Source organism: Ovis canadensis, chromosome 25, assembly GCF_042477335.2.
Source record: "Ovis canadensis isolate MfBH-ARS-UI-01 breed Bighorn chromosome 25, ARS-UI_OviCan_v2, whole genome shotgun sequence".
Classification (NCBI taxonomy): Eukaryota; Metazoa; Chordata; class Mammalia; order Artiodactyla; family Bovidae; genus Ovis; species Ovis canadensis.
This window is the reverse complement of record NC_091269.1, coordinates 31,640,691-31,660,762: the sequence shown is the minus strand read 5'-3', so window position 1 is coordinate 31,660,762 and position 20,072 is coordinate 31,640,691. Positions and strand designations below refer to the sequence as shown.

At 41.5% G+C, this 20,072-nt stretch overlaps 1 protein-coding gene across 7 annotated transcripts in view; it reads right to left on the bottom strand.

Annotated features, from left to right (window-relative positions):
* Nucleotides 1–19,822, bottom strand: part of BICC1 (BicC family RNA binding protein 1) — a 354,032-nt gene extending 334,210 nt beyond the window's left edge. For 5 of the 7 annotated variants that reach the window (XM_069571647.1, XM_069571645.1, XM_069571651.1 and 2 more), the window contains exon 1: nucleotides 19,092–19,601. In XM_069571647.1, coding sequence (XP_069427748.1) covers nucleotides 19,092–19,281 — 190 coding nt within the window. In that variant the 5' untranslated portion in view covers nucleotides 19,282–19,601. Of the gene's footprint in view, nucleotides 1–19,091 lie in introns of all 7 variants that reach the window. The other 2 variants (XM_069571646.1, XM_069571644.1) reach the window with 2 other exon arrangements.
* Nucleotides 19,823–20,072: the final 250 nt, after the last annotated feature.

Genomic DNA, 20,072 nt, shown 5'->3' with positions numbered 1-20,072 from the left:
AGTGTCGTGCATCAGATCTCTAGAAGTTCCTCATCTTTGAAAGCAGATGCCATATCCACTGAGGACTCTCTGCTCCCCTCCTCTCAACCCCTTACACCACCACTATACTCTATGTTTCTAAGACTGACTACCTTTGATGCCTCATATAAGTGGAATCATGCGATATGTATCTTTTTGTGCCTGGCTTACCTCACTTTTCACTTAGTATTATGTCCTCAAGCTTCATGCAGGTTGTAACATGTGATAAGATTTCCCTCCTTTTAAATATGAGTTATATCCTGTTGTATGTACATACTATCTTTTCTTTATCCACTTATCTGCTGATGAACATTTAGGTTGCTTCCAACTCCTGGCTACTGTGAATAATCCTGTAACGAACATGGGTGTACAGCTATCTCTGGAACGTTATTGTCAACTCTTTTGTATATATACCCAGACGCAGGACTGCTGGACCATATGATAAATTTATACCAAGGCTCTGATTTAGCTTGTGCTAAATCATTTTTAAAATTCATAGCTTTGAAGTATTTTATTATAAAAACCTAGTACTCATATAAATGAATAAGAACTTAAAAGTCATCATACATTTACTTCAGTTTTTTAGTTTGACCTCCGAGTAAATCTTTAGCTTCATTGATTTTGGCCAGTATATAAGAAGTCTTACACCTAATATTAATGCTGCTTCCCAATTTGTCATTTGGGGTTCAAACCCACGTCTGTAATTGGTACCACTGAAGGCAGACTTCAGCAGACTTTGAAAAGCTTGTTTTACTCGAGGCTCCAGATGCTTCGTGGCTGGCAAAGAGTAATGGCCTGCAAATCCTGCAGCAGCAACGGTCCGTCAAACTGCTACCACTGTGCTGCCATGGGACCCGCTTGGCTGCCCTGCCTCCACCAGGAGCTCAGCTCATCCCAGCCCAGCAAGACCGTGTCTCTATCACAAAGCGATGAAGCCACCACCTCCTCGCCAATCTTTTATCGTTTCTTTCCTTCTTCTGACTTTGAGTTTTCTTCGCTCTTCTTTTTTCGAAGTCTTTAGGGTAATAGGTTAGGGTGCTTATTTGACTTTTCTTGTTTTTGAGGAAGTCTGGAATCGCTATGAACTTCCCTCTTAGAACTGCTTTTGCTGCATCTCATCGATTCTGCAAGGCTGTGTTTTCACTTTCATTTGTCTCAGGGTATTTTCTGCTTATTCCACTGTTGACCCATTGGGTTTTTAGCAGCATGTTGCTTAGTCTCCATGTGTTTATTCTTTTCCCATTTTTCTTGCTATGTCTGATTTCCAGTTTCATACCATTGTAGTCAGAAAAGATGTTTGAAATAATTTCTGTCCTCCTAGGTCTTTAATTCATTTTGAGTTAGTTTTTATATATGGTGAAAAGTAAGGATCCATGTTAATCCTTTTCAATGTGGGTATCCAGTTTTCTTATTACCACTTGTTAAAGAGACTATCCTTTCCCCACTGTATAGCCTTGGCACCTTCGTCAATGAAAAGGTTTATTTCTGGGCTCTCTATTGTCTATATGTCTGTCTTTATGCTAATACAATTATGGGCATTTTTAAGATTTTTTTTTTTTTTGCAGTAGTGGGTCTTCCTTGCTGCATGAAGGCTTTCTCTAGTCGTGGTGAGTAGGGGCTACTCTTTGCTGCAGTGCAGACTTCTCATTGCGGTGGCTTCTCTCCTGTTGCAGAGTACAGACTCTAGGCATGAAGGGTCAGCAGTTGTAGCTCTCGGTCCCTAGAGTGTGGATTCAGTAGCTGTGGCTCACGGGCTCAGTTGCTCCGCTGGATGTAGGATCTTCCCAGACCAAGGATCGAACTCGTGCCCCCTGCATTATAAGGCAGATTCTTAACCACTGGACCACCAAGAAAACCCTCATTGTTTTAATAACTGTAACTTTGTAATATGTTTGAAGTCAGGAAGTGTGAGGCTTCCAACTCTGTACTTCTTTCTCAAGACTGGTTTCACTATTTGGGATCCTTTGAGATTCTGTATGAATTTCTAATTTTTTTCTATGTCTTCAAATATGTCATTGAGATTTTGATAGAGTTTGCAATATAGATAGTGACATGTTTTTATTCCTTTCTCATTTGCTTTTGTGCATCTATTATGGGAATTTTCTTTACCAGAAAACTTATTTCATATGTTTTAGTGATTATGAACTCCCTTGGGTTTTATTTGTCCAGGAAGGTCTTTATTTCTCTTCAACTTCTGAAGAGTAGTTTTGCTGAATATAGCATTTTTAGCTGACAAGTTTTTTTCTTTCTTTCTTTGAATAGATCATTCCACTCCCTTCTAACCTATAATATTTCTGCTAAGAAATCTGTTGATAATCTTACACAAGTTCCCTTGTGACATAACAAGTTACTTTTCTCTCGTTTCTCTCAAGATTCTCAGTCTTTGATTTCTGATTGTTTGATCACTTTGCATGGAGATTTTTGGGTTCATCCTAGTTGGACTCTTAAGCTTCTTGAATATGGATGTTCATTTCCGTCCTTAGATTTGGGAAGGTTCCTGCCATTATTTCTTCAAAGAAGCTGTCTGCTTATCTCTCTCTCCTCTTATAGTATATATTGGTCCATAAAGCCCTAAGGCTTTTTCACTTTTCTTCTTTTTTCATTTCATTCCTCTGAACCAATAATTTCAAATGAACTGTCTTAAAGTCACCGATTCTTTCTTCTGCCTGACCAAGTCTGATGTTGATCCCCTCTAGGGAATTTTTCAATTCAGTTACTGTATCCTTCAGTTCCAGAATTTGTTTGGTTCTTTTTTACAGTTTCTGTGTTGATATTCTCACTTTGTTCACACATTGCTTTGTTTATTCTATTTACTGTGTTCTCTTGCAGTACACTAAGGTTCTTTAAAATGGTTATTTTGAATTCTTTGTCAGGTAACTCATGGATCTTTATTTCCTCAGGGTCAGCTTAAGGTTTATTTCGTCCACTTGATTGGTCCATGTTTTGCTTTTTTGTGTGCCGTGTTATTTGCCGTGTTATCTTAGGATTTTTCACTTAAAAAAATAGCCACCTCTCCCAGTCTTTATAGATTGGCCTCATAGAGGAAGACTTCCATGAATCATCCCAGCAAGAGATTCTGGAGGCCTTTCAAACCTTTCAGAAGGTTTGCCTCCTCTCTAGGCATGCTGGGAGAAAGTCTGCTGATTTCTTACTCATGAGTCTCTTGCTCCCTCTAACGTCTGTCTGCAGTACTGCAGGTTCTCAGACACTGAGGTCTCCAGGCATCTAAACTATGCCAGATCCCCATCAGTACTCCAAGTCAGGCAAAATAAAAACCAAGCTCTTGGGTAGTTCCCCTAAAAGCTGGAAAGTCAAAGGTATGTTCCACTATTATCTTTCCATTCCAAGGGAGAAGAAGCAAATTGGGCTTTTTTCCCCAATTGCTAGCTTTGCTGGCTTAGGAATGGGGCTGGTGTAGATGAAATGAAACCACTTTGCTAACCCATTTCACTGCTGCTGTTCTTGTCTTTGGGCTTGTCAAGGCATTCTCATAATGACTTTTGAATTGTATATTGTTAGTAAGTCAGTGTTTCTGTCAGAGAGTGAATTCTGGAGCTTCTTACTCCATCATCTTTCTGGCCACAGAAAGGTTTATTTATACAATCTCACATTACAGCAAACTCAACAGAAACACAAGAATTTACAGTAACAACTTTGATTTAGAACAAAGAATATGTAACTTTTTAAACATCCACTTACCTCTCTCCCTTTTTTTTCTCTTTTTGCATTTAAAGTTTATGAAGATATCATACTATACACACGGTCTCACCCACCACTTCATCTCTGATTCCAGTCAGGCTACAGTAAAAGGCTCTGTTCATGTGTAAACTGACTTTGCACTGGATAGCACCTCCTGCTCTGGGAGTTTGTCAGATGTCTTCTGAGGCTGGTAGGTGTCACGTGTATGTAACTCAAAGAGGTAAATTTCATGAGGCAACCGTGTGTGTGTGTGTGTGTCTGTGTCTGTGTGTGTGCATGTGTGTGTGTGTCTGTGTCTGTGTGTGTGTCTGTGTGTGTACATGCGTGCGTGTGTGTGTGTGTGTGCACATGCTCAGTTGCTCAATCATGTCTGACTCTGCAACACTATGGACTATAGCCTGCCAGGCTTTCTGTCTATGTGAGTTTCCAGGTAAGAATACCTGAGTTGCCATTTCCTACTTCAGGGGATCTCTCTGACCCAGGGATCACCTCCTGCATTGGCAGGCAGTTCTTTACCAGAGCGACCTGGGAATCCTCGATCCTCTTCAGAGAGGGACAGAAGCTGATGGACAAATGATTCTTTCAGAGTCACTCAGATGTGTGACTCAGGGATGCAGACTCTGGAACTCACCAGAAACAGCAACTACTCTCAGAGGTAGCCAAGTCACTTAGCATCATTGTATTGGCTTTGCCTTCTTCTCCACATGACTCCCTTTATTTCCTCACTTCCTCTCCTTGAGAGCACTTCCCAAATAAACTAGTTATAACAAGCCTTTATCTCGTGGGATAGAGGTAGGCAACCCCAGACTAAGATGCACATTAAGTAAACACAGCCTTATTCTATGGGATGTCCTTTTCTTTCCTATTAACAAGTTTAGGTAGATTTTCTTTTCTACTAGATTGTATTATTTTTAAAGGTAAAAGGCCTCATTCACTGTACAGTCCCCAATGCATGACCTCATGATTTTAACACATACAATAATTTCCCACCAGGTTTTCCAAATGGCCTTGCTATTTTTGAATGATTTATTATGAGACAATTTTCACAAGCTTGAAAGCTAATCATTTATGCAGAACTTCCTTCATATTCAAATCCATTTTTCTGGGGTTTTTTGTTCAATCCTACTTACTTTAGACTTGATCAAATAAACTTTCCATAGATAAATCATCCCAGATATCCATTCACTGCTGATAATTTGGAGGGCTGTGCTGCATGGCTTGCGAGATCTTAGTTCTCCAACCAGGGACTGAACCTGGCAGTGAAAACACCAATTCCTAACCACTGGATTTCCAGGGAACTCCCTGTAAAAATACTTTTGAAGCAATCTTTCTGTTGAGGTGACAATATGACTGCCAGCAATGTTTTACTAAATTATAGATCCCTATAAGAAAATTAGAACTCTGTATCTTGGATTTCTGTTTCCCATACAAAAAATTTTTTAAGAAAAACATTCCCCCTGGACTAAAACATTTCTTTATATGACTGCTCCTCCAATATTGAAGCTAAACATCCATTTTCCTGACTTTTTAGAAGTAAATGATTATAATCAAGCAATTTAAAAAAATAAAAGCCTGTCACAATATGACTTTGAATGGCACTTCGTAAGTTCAGAATATGATAAAGGAATTAACTCAAAACATAAATAATATAAGCTCCAGTGGTATTCTGTACAAGATAAGAGATACTGTGTTAGTTCTCAATAATCAATACACAATTAAATCTATGCTGAAAATACTTAAAATGTGGGCATACAGATGTCTTTTTAATTGAGATTTTCCTGGTGGCTCAGATGGTAAAGAATCTGCCCGCAATGCAGGAGACTTGGGTTTGATCCCTGGGTCAGGAAGATCCCCTGGAGAAGGGAATGGCTACCCATTCCAATATTCTTGCCTGGAGAATCCCATGGACAAAGGAGCCTACTGGGCTACTGTCCATGGGGTCACAAATAGTTGGACATGACTGAACAACTAACACTTTCACTTTTTTCTAATGAACATTATTACGTTTCCCAGCTACATTTCTCTAGTGGTTTGTATGACAGATCTAAACCCTGGCACATGAAACTTGATAACTGGACACATTGGCAAAGGAGGAAGGAAAATGTGACAAAAAGATGCTGCCTGGGGAAGCATACAATCTCCTTTGTTCATCTAACACAGTATGTCAATACCCACAAGTCTCAGCTATGATGTACACTGTCCTTCCTGCTCAGTTACTGCAGAAACCCTTACATCAGCTAACATTGAGTCCACAGAATACTGTAAACCTGATTGCCAAGATGTCAGAAAGCAGAGCTTGTGGTCAGCTGTCTTGGAAATACTCCTCCAAAGATACTGCAACTGTTTTCATTTCACCATCTTCCCCATTTGCTGTGAGTGCTCATGTGTGCGATTCAGATCAAGGCAAATTCCTCCCAAAACTACTCATGGACGTAGAGCTGAGTTAGCCTCTAACACCACACGCCATTAGTATTGGGTTTATATTGCATACTATGCAAAAGACCCAGAATCCTGGGGATGGAGAGGATTTTAGGGGGCATCTAATCCGAACCCTAAGAGGTTAAGTGACTTGTACAAGGTGACAGTATCAGGGGAAAGACCAGGTCATGAACTCAAGTTGCTCAAGTCATCCACTGTACTGGGAGAAGAAGTTTATCTCGCTCCTACCCAAAATACCTTAATGAATGTCCTCGTGTAATGAACAAACTAACATAAAAAACCGTCTCTTACTTAGATGCTTTTAAATCATATTTAAACAAGTATCTGGAAATGTATTATTCTAAGAATAATAATAATAATCTGTAACCAAATACATTGAAAAATTATATCCACTTTGACAAATTTCAATTTATAAAACTAATGTAGTTCAGACGTAGACACAGACTTCACTTGAATGAAGTTCCACATATCCTCATTCAAAACGCCACATCCATGTATTATCACTAGTAATATAACATTCTACTGGACTCAAAGGTGCAAAAAGACTACCTTGCACGTGGAGAATTACTCTGCCTTACTTACTTAAGTAAGGCAAAACTATGCGGTGTCTTTTTTTTAAGGCTTTATTTATCTATTTATTTTTGGCCACACCACGGGGCATATGGGATCTTAGTTCCCTGACCAGGGATTGAGCCCACACTCCCTGCAGGGGAAGTGCAGAGTCTTAACCACTGGACCACCAGGAACGCCCCTATTTGGTGTTTCTTAAGGTCAAGCACATGCTTTAGCTTTAAAGTTCCATCCTATGAGGTCGATGCAGGTCCACCAGCCTAAAATGGGAGTCTTTAATCCAGATCCATCATGAGCCATTTACTCTGTAAACACACACGTTATTTTTCACAGCACTGCGCTAGATGCCACAGAAGAATAGGAGGTGAGTTTGAAACACACAGACTAGGTACAGGGCACCAACAGCAAGCCAACTCCATACACATTTTCATATAATCTTCATAGTAACCCTAGGAGAGAGGTGTTGTTATACCTGTTTCACAAAGGAAAGAACAGAGAAAACCTAACCAAAGGGAGCAGAAGGTAGTGCTTTGGAACATCTGCACTCTCATCAAGAATCCTAGCCCATCTCTGTGCCTACCACCACAGCCCTCTGCATTTCAGCAGGGAACTGATGAAGCACTGAAATCTCTTCTGGAGTAGAGGTGATCTTCCTAGATTCAGATTTGATATGTCTCCACAGTATATAAGAGCTTTGACTCTACAACAAGGAAAACCAGTGTCTAGATCCACTCAGAATTCCAAAAATTCATAGGAGTTACAGCCTTTTTGTCTGTAAAACAAAGATCCAAACAGCATCTACACCTCATGTGTTGTTGCATGAGAGGCTGAAATGACTGCAGAGGTATAAAGCACCAGAACAGTGCACATAGTAAGTGCCCAATTAAAGTTGGCAGCTGCTTTCAAAATTACCATCATTTTTTAGTAACTATATTCCTCAAAACTGTTTCCTTGGAATGTAGTTCCAAAGGAGAAAAAAGCTATGTAATTCACATTCACTATAAGGCTGTCTATAACTGCAAAAAAGGTTTTTTTGATCAGATGTACCATTATCCAACCACAAAATTTTAATTCTGAAAACTGCTTAGAAATACAGAAACATTTAATATAGTAGATTAATGATGAATACAAAATCAATGCTACAACTACATAAACTCCATGCAAATAGTCAAGGATGTATCTCAAGGACTACACTTCTCTTTTTTCTTTTTTTTTTTTCTCTTTTGGCTGAGCTGAGCAGCTTGTGAGATCTTAGTTCCCTGACAAGGGATCAAACCCACATCCTTGGCAGTGAAAGTGTGGAGTCCTAACCACTGGACAGCCAGGATTACATCCCAAGGATAACATTTCCAAGGATTACATTCCAAGGCAGAAAAATGAAAACAGCTATAGGATAGTGAAATGACAAATGATATTTTTCTTTTTAAAAGTTTCCCTTATATTGCTTTTTAAATTTCTGTAATAAAAAAAAATATGTGTTCTTAAGTTAATTCATAATATACTAAATAGGTGTCTATGACATCTGACTTAATAGGAGTCTGTAAGAAAATCAAATCATTCTGAGCCTGCTCGGCAATAATAAAAACAGTACATCCCCTCCACAGAAATATATAAGTTTGTGCTCTTCCCCCAAGTTCCTTACAGCAAGCCACTGTAAACACATGCCAGTTAAAAATTATGCTCCTAGACTAAAATGCTTCAAGGTAGTTTAATGGTTTAAAGCTTCAAGGTGGAGAATGTTTTACTGCTAGGTGGCGCCAGTGGTAAAGAATCCACCTGCCAATGCAGGGAACACAAGAGATGCCGGTTCGACCCCTGGGTTGGGAAGATCCCCTGGAGGAGGGCACGGCAACCAATTCCAGTATTCTTGCCTGGAGAATCCCATGCACAGAGCAGGCTGGCACGCTGCAGTCCATGGGGTCACAAAGAGTCAGACAAGACTGAAGCGACTTAGCATGCACACACACCAGGCTCAAGGGTGCTGTGCTGTACTCAAGGGTAAAGAGAATAAAAGAAAGAAAAGAATTCAAATCTCCTTTGGTTTTAATTTACATGACTCCCAGACATGCTAATGGTGTATGAGAAGCATCAGTCAAAGTTTTCGATGAAGGAAACCAACAGAACTCTAACTCTAGGTTGGTCATTCAGTTCTTTCCTAATCTCTCACCACCACTAACTCAAGCCAGGTGGTGGGATCACAGGTACAAGGAGCAGACAGCCTACAAATCTGTTGTCTCTTCTGCCTAACCCATGAATCTTGCCAGAAAATATTTTTGCAAATTTATCAAAAGCCTTAAAAATGTCTATTCCCTTTGTGCTAAAATTTTCACTAGAAAGAATTTTTCCTACGAGAACAATTAAGGATGAAAAAAAATGTTTTTCAGGCAAAAAGGGTTTGGGGCAGCAGTGTTAACACTCATTACCTGCTAATTCTTGAGTATCACACCACATAGGACACTGGTGCATGCCTGATATACAGTATTTTTCTTATAACCTGGAAACTACATTTATTCCATTTTAGTGATGAGAAGACTGAGGCTCAGAGAAGTTATTAACTTGCCCCAGGCCACACAACCAATGGGCTTCCCTGGAGTCTCAGTGGTGAAGGATCTGCCTGCCAATGCAGGAGACACGGGTTCAATCCCCGGGTCAGGAAGATCCCCTGGGAGGAGGGCATGGCAACCCACCCACTCCAGTATTCTTGTCTGAGAAATTCCATGGACAGAGGAGCCTGGTGGGCTACAGCCCGTGGAGTAGCAAAAGAGTCAGTGGCGACTTAGCGATTAAACACCACCACCACAGCCATTAAATGATAGAGCCAGAACCTAAATCTGGGACAATCTGAATAGAAACATTAGGCTCCTCTCAATGAATGACCACCTAAAAAAGGTTATAAAATGTCATAAAGAGGAAGTGTTAGTTGCTCTGTTGTGTCCAATTCTTTGTGACCCCATGGACTGTAGCCCACCAGGCTCCTCTATCCATGGGATTCTCCAGGCAAGAATACTGGAGTGGGTTGCCATTCCCTTCTCCAGGGGATCATCCCGACCCAGGAATCAAACTCAGGTCTCCTGCACTGCAGGCGGATTCTTTACTGTGAGCAAAAAAAGAAAAAATGTCATAATGTTTAAGCAAATCATATGTCAAAGTTAATATTATAGAGCTATTTAAAATCCTGTTCTACAAGAATCTTTAATGAGATGGAAAATACCCATGATACCAAAGCATTTGTCGCTCAGTTGTGTCCAACTCTTTGAGACCCCATCGACTACAACCTGTCAGGCCCCTCTGTCCATGGGATTCTCTAGGCAAGAATAGTGGAATGGGTTTCCATTTCCTTCAAAGAAGGGAGGTATGATCCCAGTTTAGAATTTTAGGGAAACAAGTCACACGGGAATAAGAACCGTATCTATCTTGGTTTTGTCTGCCCCACCCCTCACCCAAAGCCCAATACTGTCACTGACATGTAGCAGGAACTCAGTATCTGCTGCTAAAATAAATTACATCTGAGCATAGTTTTTAGAGACCAGGAAAAAAATACCCAAAATGTTATCAGTGGTTACTGCTGGATTCTAGACTTAGGGATGCCTTTTGGTTTTTCTTTTTCACATCTGTTTGTATTTTCAAATATTCTATAAATTTGTATTACTTTCAAAATCTGGAAAAAAAACATTATGGCTAATTTTCAAGTCTTATATTTAAGCATCTTCCTATAAAAGAGATGTAGTTAAGCTCCAGATCAACTCAATATGCAGACTAATACATGATTTATCTTAGTCACAGTTACAAAAAAACTACTTCAGAGCTAGAAAGTGATCATTATCTTTTTATATGCTAGTATCATAAATGGGAACAGGATTTAATATGTGTTACAAATATAAATGGTTTCATCAGCTACAGTTATTAGTAGCGTATTAGGTAGTAAATGGATTTATAAAAGTATAACATCCACAAAATGTGTCTATTAATGGTTTGTGTACTTTGTATATTAAATGCTGGTGCGACAAGGATTAAAAATCAAATGTGGTGGCTTTTGCAGCAGAATGAGGGTTTCTTGCCAAGGTCAGTCCCACACACTGCAAATCTACTATGGAGCAGTACTGAAACAGTGCCTCATCTCAGGTGGTTTATTAAGCATTTTACCTAAAGGAATATTTATGGTCACTATTATCCCATGCATTTTTTTAAAATGCTTATTTATTTATTTGGCTGCACCTGGTCTTAGTTGCAGCATGCGGGATCTTTAGTTGTCACATGTGGGATCTAGCTCTCCAACCAGCGATCAATCGAACCTAGACCCCCTGCATTGAGAGCTTGGAGTCTTAGACCACCAGGGAAGCACCCCCCGACCCCCTGCCATGCATTTTTAAAGGACTAGATTTTTAAATAAACAGTATAAACTAAGGATGAGCCAACTGGTATTTTTATTAGCTCATCATTCTGGGAAATTTCAAACAGCAAAACATGGCACAAATCTGATGATAATTCTATTATCAAACTGCCTCCAAAATGACTTCATTTTCTAAACAAATTCTGGCTTCATTGGCCAGATGCTATTGCAGTGACCACTCTAAAAACACCCTAAAGGGAAAAAGCATGAACTACACTGAACCAGTCTATTTTAAAAGCAACTTGAGATGCGTGGTGGGCCGGAAGGAAGAGCGAGAAGAGAAAGAGTATCTTAGAGTAATAAAAGGTAAAATGGGGAGGGATGGACTGGGAGTTTGGGACTAGTACCTGCACACTATCCACATACAGAAAGGATAACAACACAGCCCTACTGTACAGCAGAGGGGACTATATTCAATATCCTGGGATAAACCTTAATGGAGAAGAATATAAAAAAGAATGTCTGTGTGTGTAGAACTGAGTCACTTTACTGTACAGCAGAAATCAACACTACACTGTAAATTAACTATACTTCAATTTTAAAATACATTAAAGATAATAAGATATTATTAATAATAAGATATATTAAAAATAATATTTCTTTCTTAAAAGGTAAAATGGATGTGTTATGCTGTATAATTTTCAATGGGAAAAAAAAGCACTTGACAGGCAGAAAAGAGTGAAGGAGAAAAAGACAGTTACAGTACTGTCTTAGTAGTTAGTACTAAGTCTTAGTACTCTCTTAGTACTTAGTTATCGGCCCTAAGTCCTTTTTTCAATAGGTGTAAAAACACAAGAACCGCTTCCCATGATCAAAGGGGAAATTGGAAATTTCTCTTTGGAAATTAGGTTTATTCCTGAACTAAGCCAAGAAGAAATTCCACCAACAGAAACACTACCAAACAATCTGGACTTCCAGGAGTTATCAATGCAGGTCAAAGTCTCTGACGCGGTAAGCTTTTACATCAGGACAACCTGGTGTTTCTGTCACAGTGACCTCAGCTTTCCCCTTGTGGGGAAACTACGCGTTGGATCACGGGATCCATCCTGATTCCCTTCTTCCTTGCCTCCTTCTACGAGAAGCTGGAAATGAAGTCTCCTTGTTTCCCAGAATCCTTGTAGCAAAGAGTGGCCAAAGAAATACAGATGGAAGTTCCAGGAGAGAGACTTGTCACATAATCTTGAATAAAAAACCATTTTGGTTCTCTGCCCTTTTCCCTGCAGAGACCACAGGCTCATCTCAAGGTAGAGTCCTAGCCAGACTGCACCAATGAGGCCACAGCCACTGGCTGGGACGGCCAAGGTCGGGGGGAGGCTTGTTTGGCTCCCTGAAGCCCCTGAGTAGTTCTTAGGGCCTCGACCTCCCAGCCCCAGATTTTTTTTGTTTCATTGGGAAAATAACCCCCTGGCTTGTTTAAGCCACTCTGAGTTGGGTTTTCTGTTAGTCGCAGCCAGATACATTCCTGCCTGTTAAAATCATCGATAGGACAAATTCTTTGTATGTTTTAACTTATCAATGATCAACTTAACCGAAGTCCCAGAAGTCTTCACAGAGGCAAGACTGACGGAGAGCACTGACCCCCTGCCTCTGTCACAGAGTCCTCCCAGGACCCTGCAAAGGACGAAATTAGGACCCCAACCCAGGTCAGCCCGAGCGCAGCTCCCGAGCGCTTTACTGCTGGGCTCTACAACCTCCGATGTATTTTCCTTTAGCTTCTAAACAGTCTGAACCTTCCGTTCTGCTCTCTAACTCTACCACACTTGTCCTAATAAACTACTCTGATTGGAAGAAGACTTTCACTGTGGGCAGGGGCAATTCATATGCAGTTGTTTTTGTTTTTTAAAAAGAGAGGAAAAACTTCCTTGGTGGTCCAGTGGTTAAGACTTTGCTTTCCAATGCAGGGGGCCCATGTTCCATCCCTGGCCAGGGAGCTTGGATCCCACCTGCCTCCAGGCCAAAACACCAAAACATTAAAAAAAAAAAAAAAAGAAAGAAAGAAACAACACTGTAACAAATTCAATAAAAACTTTTTAAAAAGGTCCACATCAAAAAAAAAAAATCTTAAAAAAAAAAAACCTGGCAAGCATTTGCTTTCTAGTGTTTTGAAATCCCTCTCCGTCTAGTGTTTTGAAATCCCTCTCCATCACGTGGCACAGGGCTGTTGTGACCAAACACTGTGTGCCTGGCCCTGGGCTCAGCATTTCACCCGCATCACCTCCTTCTGTGCTCACAACATCCCTGGAAGACAGGACTCCCATGGTCCCCACTGTATAGATAAGCAGATAGAACATGTTACCCCAGGCCCCCAGCATTTTCTTCAAAGGCGCCAATGAATGACAAGTTCAGAGCAACATCAAACCATAAGGGAGAGTAACTGATTCTGAGGCTTGTCTTTAGTAAAAACAATAGAAAAGACTGGCTTCAGACCATTTAAGGAATGAAAAATTCTCAAGGCAAGAACCATCACAGCTAAAGACAGTGCAAAGACCTCTCGTCCAGCACAAAAGGTGAAACTCTGCATTCGTGTCCAATACAGCTTTACTCATTATGCGCTCAACCACCTTCACCAGGGGCTAATTCGCCGGGTACACTGTGAGCTACCAGGAAGGCCAATAATAATATTTAGGTAGCTGTGAATGTTCACTTATCATTTTAATAAATGAACCATTTATTTAATTCATTTTCCAGTATGCTAGATTTTCATTTTCAATAGAAAAATGTGTACTTTATGAACTATAGTTTATAATGAATATGGTTATTAGTGATTTATCCAGCACTTCCTATGTGGCCAGCGCTGTGGGGTTCTACATACATCTTTTATTCTCTGAATAGTCACAACCACCACAGGATATAGGTATGCTCCTACATCAGAATCCTACATCACCCTCTTTCAGAAATGGGCTGCAGGTAACGAATTTTCTCAAGCTCCCTACTTAACAGTAAGACCGAGACTCGAATCCAGATCTGGCCAAGAGTCCTTTGCTTTCAACCACTAAGCTTCATAAAGTTATTGCACCTGTTCTTAATGTTTACTAGCTTTTATCAAGCCCTAGCTAGAAAACTCTATCCAGCTTAGCTCTTGTTTTCATTTTCAGCACTCCTCCATTTTCATATATTTTGGCTTCATCTCTCTCACAAAAGCATCTAAAAAATTATTATCTATTTACCAAGGCATAAGACAATCTTCACTAAAGTTTGCCAGATTAAAAAGATACGTAATTATGTAACTGCTGCTCTTACTTTTAATCAACCGTGTGATCAGCTGTTTTAGTAACTAGTTCTGTTCCTCAAGCAAACAGCAGTCAATGAATCCTGTTGTGCCCATCACTGTCAACATGTAAAAACATGTTTTGTTTCGTTTTTAATTTTTTTTTTTGGCTGTGCCACATGGCATGTAGGATCGATCTTAGCTCCCCAACTAGGGATCAAACCCACGCCCCCTGCATTGATTGGAAGTCTTAACCACTGGACCACTAGGGAAGTCCCCAAAACATGGCTTTTAAAGTCTTTAACAGCAATATCCTAAATGCCCACCAGACATCAACCTCAGTTTATAAAAACAGGCCACTGCCTCATTCACCGCCAATACTTCTTTCTATGATAACATATGAGGAATTCCGAACTTTGACAATGCCTATGAGTCTAAACTTTATGTAGGAGCTTTCAATTGTATGGCATGTGTATACATTTTTCAATGTAAAAATAAAAATATAATCGTAAGATACAAAACAATCCCAAAAGAAAAAAAAAGGAAAAGTCTAAAGTTAACAAATTCCATGTTTGTCTCTCAGAACGTTGGCCAGCACCAGAGCTATATTTCTGACTCTTCTTACCCACTGATTTGCTACATTCTTCCAGACTTTCCTCTAGACCACTCTCCTTCCTCTTTGTAAACCATAACTCAAATTTAATTGACTTAATCAATACTACTATCCCACACGAAGTATGAAGTCTAAATTCTGAATATCAGTATTAAGTAAATCAAGAACAATTTTTCTTCATTATTATAATATTGCCCATGTATCTATGCCAAGGTCGACCATCCTCATCAAACCCTTAAACTTGAAAATGAATTTCCATTTACAAAACTGCTGACTAATAATATCAGTAATCTTCATTTAGATTCAAGCAACAATCTCAGATACTCTGCATGGCTGTTCCAAAGTAATTATCAGCCAAAAAACAAAAGCAAAAACTTAAAAACTAGTGATTTTTTTCCTACATTTTTTTTTAGTCCTAGTGGATTTTATGTGTTATCAATTCTTTGAGGAGTCAATGATCATCCAAGAATGGCATTCATTTCTTTAACCACTACCCTATTGCCCATATTTTAAGCTCACTGAATTTTTGGTCCATTGCGTAGAAGAATTTCTCTACTAATAAAAATACAACCCATTAAACATTAACTTACCCCCAGGACAGTCTCTCTGGAAACAAATTCCAAGCATTATAATCACCAATTTGCACTATGTAGACTTAAAGGCAGAGAATCTTATTTATCCTGATTTAAACTAGGAACCTATACATATTTTAAGGCAACTATGTGAAGAAAAATGGCAAATCCAAATTCATAATAATCAGAAACCCAACCAGGAAAATAAAGACTTTTCTTAATTGGCACTTTTCAAACAAAAAGTTTCCCACCCCAGGACATCTAACAATATTAAAATATTTGTTGACTTCCCAAACTCCTACCTCTTCTTTATTTTACTTCAACAATTATAAAAATGCAAACTTTTTTCCCTAGATATTCAAATATAGACTGTCAGAAATTGTGCTAGGCATTAGAAACAGATTTAATTCATGCTATAGTATTTACTACTAATAATAATGAAATAATAAAAAACAACTGATATATATATATATATATTAGGGCTTCCCTGGTAGCTCAGACAGTAAAGCGTCTGCCTGCAATGCAGGAGACCTGGGTTCGATCCCTGGGTTGGGAAGATCCCCTAGAGAAGGAAATGGCAACCAACTCCAGTACTCTTGCCTAGAAAATTCCATGGATGGAGGAGCCTGGTAGGCTACAGTCCATGGGATTGCAAAGAGTCAGACACAACTAAGCAACTTCACTGGCACTGATATATATTAAGCTGTTACCGTTCACAAAATGGTATGGCAAGTTTTTGTTCATTAGGCATTATCTCTTTTAATTCTCACAAAACTCTAAAAGAAAGGTATAATACTAGCATCAGTCCCATTTTACAGATGGGCAAACTGAGACAGAGAAGTGTCCACAAACTGTCCCAAGATTCAACAGGAATTTGAACCTAACTCTGAGTGATTCCAGTTGCCCACACTTGCTTTAACCACCTAGTATCAAGCAATGAGACACATGACTATGTTTGGTTCAGAAAACTAGTCTTACTCCTTATTCCACGGTGGCTCTCTAGAGCCTGTTATACAGGATGAAGTAAATCAGAAAGAGAAAAACAAACATCATATATTAATGCACGGAATCTAGAAAAATGGTACTGATGAGCCTATACGCAGGGCAGGAACAGAGATGCAGACAGTGACAACAGACGTGGACACAGTGGAGGAAGGAGCGGGCGAGACAAATACAGAGAGCAGCACTGAAACATATACCTTACCAGGGGGAAAGACAGGTAGCTAGGGGAAGTTGCTGTGTAACACAGGGAGCTCAGCCCGGTGCTCTGTGACAATCTACAGGGGTGGGATAGGGTGCAGGGTGGGAAGAAGGTTCAAACAGAGAGGGGACATATGTCTATTTATGGCTGAGTCACATTGCTGTGTGGCAGAAACCAACACAACATTGTAAAGCAATTATCCTCCAATTAAAAATTTTCAAAAAAAGAAAAAGATAAAGCCTCGTGGCTCTAACAAAATTTGACTCTGGAAAGCATGCACAACAAAAAGCCTTGGTACACAGTGCACCGAGTTCTATCGTCAAATGTGTTCAAATTTACTTTCCTAGAAGGTGGAATTCACTTACCAGTGACTGTGAAAAGTTAAAGCACTATGTTAAATTATTAAAGACTTCTTTGGAGTTGAAGTGTGAATATTTTATTAATGCGTAGGTTGCTGAAGAAATGCAAACTCTTAAGACGCTTAAGAAACTTTATCCCAACAAAGCAATTTTAAACTGTCTCCTGTCAGAATATCATATCTACAAAGGGAAGAGCCTTCAAATTTTTAAACATGCCTCACCCATATTTCATTTTATTCTAAATGGAAATTAATTCAAAAAAGAAATCCACTTCTAAAGCTCAGGTTATGCAAGAGAGCTTCCTAGATGCTTACATCACTTGCCTGTGTGTATGAGCACAGGCAAGGCAGGTAAAGAAAACATAGTATTATTACAAGAGCCATCTGTCTTCACAACCCTCCAGATGAACAAAACAAGAAACTTGCTGAAAGGAGAGGTATGTGTGTTAACAGTTCAACATAAACAATCTTACACCAATATTTTTTCTGAATAAATTTAATATTTTGTTTTAAAATAGGAACTAGGCAAAAAGAACCATGGAACAAATGAAATAACTAAAACAAGTTACTGAAATGCAACTGGGGTTTTAATTTCCAAATCTACTTTGCAATATTCCTTTATGAAGAGTTTATCTCAGAAGTAACTCTCTTAGGATGTTACATAATTTAAAAGAGGAAAAAAAAAGAGGGGGAAAGACAGAGACAAACACAGGAGATGTTTATCAATAAAAATAAGCAACAAGAGAGACAAGTTCGCAGCTCATCCAAAAAACGCCTGCCAAATACTCCTGCTATTTGTTTCCACCAAGTTATTGTTTTGGAAAACATCTTGTTCTGTCTTAAAATAACCTGCTTAATTGTTCTAAAAAACCACTGCATTTCCATAGAGGGCTAAAGAGCTCCCACGTTTCGATGCACTAACTGATAAAGTCGAAATAAGTTATGCACCAAGCCAAAAGCGAGCTAGAAAGCTCCTACCCTCCCTGACGTAAGGACACCAGCTACTGAATGAATCCACCACTGCACCCTCAGTGAAAGTAACGCCTGGTCCCTCTATGGTATTTGAAGAACAATCATTCAAACTACCTTATTTCTCTAGATGATGGAAATGAGCCACACTGGCGGTACAAGTACGCTAGTAATTAACATTTTTAGAGAAGATCAAAATGACCTTGGACATTTTAGTATTCACTCTAAGAATCCCAATCCTCCCATTAAGAATCAGAATTTGATCCCCGTCCTACATGGTTAAAGCTGTTACGACTGGGAAAGTCCCAGAGAAACGAGAGAGTTTAAAAAAAAAAAAAATCCCAGACTGTGAAAGGCAAAGTCTGACATCCATAATACGGAAAGATTTTTATGAACCAAGTGTAACTCAAGATGTGTTTTATAAGCGTGTCAGGCGATGAACACACACTGTCCTCCAACCCAGCAGACTCCCTGACACCATCCCCACGCTTTGGCCGCTCACCCCCATCCTGGCCCCTCTCACTCCCGGGGGGAGGGTGGGGGGCGGGAACTCCTGTCTTAAGCCTTGACATCTGCGGAGCGTTTCCCAATAGCGAGACAAGGCCCCTCAGCTGGAGGAAGTGGATACTGACAAGAGAAGGGAGAGAAACAAGAGACAGAGCTAGAATTCAAGAGTGCCAACGAATAAGGAGAGAGTCACGCATACTCTGTGCCGTCCGACTGGGTCCGGATGGCACAGCCCAGGTGTCCAGACTAAAGTTGGCATCTCCAAAGTCCAAGAATGCAACTTGGGCGCGCGGGTACAAACACGGCCTTCGGCTTCTCTGAAGCCGGTTAAGTTAGCACAGGGTTCCCGGTGCCTGGAGACCTGGGAGGCGTGGAAGGGTGGGGACTCCCGCGAGGTCTCCTCTCCCTGGGTGTCCTTTGGCTCCGCGAGGGAAGGGACGAGGAACTAAGTCGACTTTGGCCCGGGCGCTAGGACGCGGGACGAGGATGTTCGGGAAGCTGTCGGGGGCTCGGCCGGGGAGTCCGAGAACGCAGGGGGGATGCCTACCTTGTAACATGGCCTCAAGTTTCTTCCTGTCCACGCGGAAGCGCTCCTCGCTCCACTCGGGGCTGTGCAGGGGCGCCCCGGCGACCAGGTCGTCCTCCGAGCCGGGCATGGGAGAGTCCGTGCTGCGCTCGCTGTTGGAGCCCGGGTCCGACTGCGCCGCCAGGTAGCCGGGCTCGCCCTGGGCGGCCATGGTGGGCGCGCGGCGCTCGGGCTCCGGCTGCCGCCGCTGTTCTGCCTGAGCCGCCGCCGCCGCCGCCGCCGCCGCCTCCGCCTCCGCTCGCCCGCCGGGCTCCGCTGGCTCCCCGCGCCGCGGCGCTAGCTCGTGCCCCCGCGGCCGCCGACGCCGCCGCCAACGCCGCCGCCACGGAACCCCGTGCGCATCCCAGCCCCCGGCGCCGCCTACGCCGCCCGCCGCCCCGGGTCCGGGCCCCGGTCCCCGGCTAGTGGCTGCACCGCCCCCTGCCAGCAACGCCCGCGCGGAATGAGCGCGCCGCGCCGCCCGCGCCTCCATCCGCAGGGCCCCGGCGCCCCCTCCCCGCTCGCCGCCCCTGCAGCCGCGCGCTCATTGGCCGGGCCGGCCCACGGGGAGCCGCGGCGGGCGGGCGGGCAGCCCCTGGCTCGCGCACACACTCGCGCGCACACACTCACCACGTACGCACTACCACTTTCCTGCGGTTACACGTCTGAATTTTGTCCCACACACATACTTTCACAGTTCTTCCATCACGGACACTCGCCGAGTTCAAGCACAGCACCCTCCTGAACTCACTCGAAGTACAGACACAGTTACCCGTCTCTTGACCTACAAACACTACTCTGTAAAAGTCACAGCCCCAGTCGGTCCCACAAGTTTGCAACAGGAGGAAGGAGAAAAAGAGGAGGATTGCGGAAGAAACAACGTCCATCTATCGCAGACAGCACCGTGGTCCTCGCTTCCAAGCAGCTCACTCCTCCACTCCGTGCTCAAAGCGGGTATCTCCT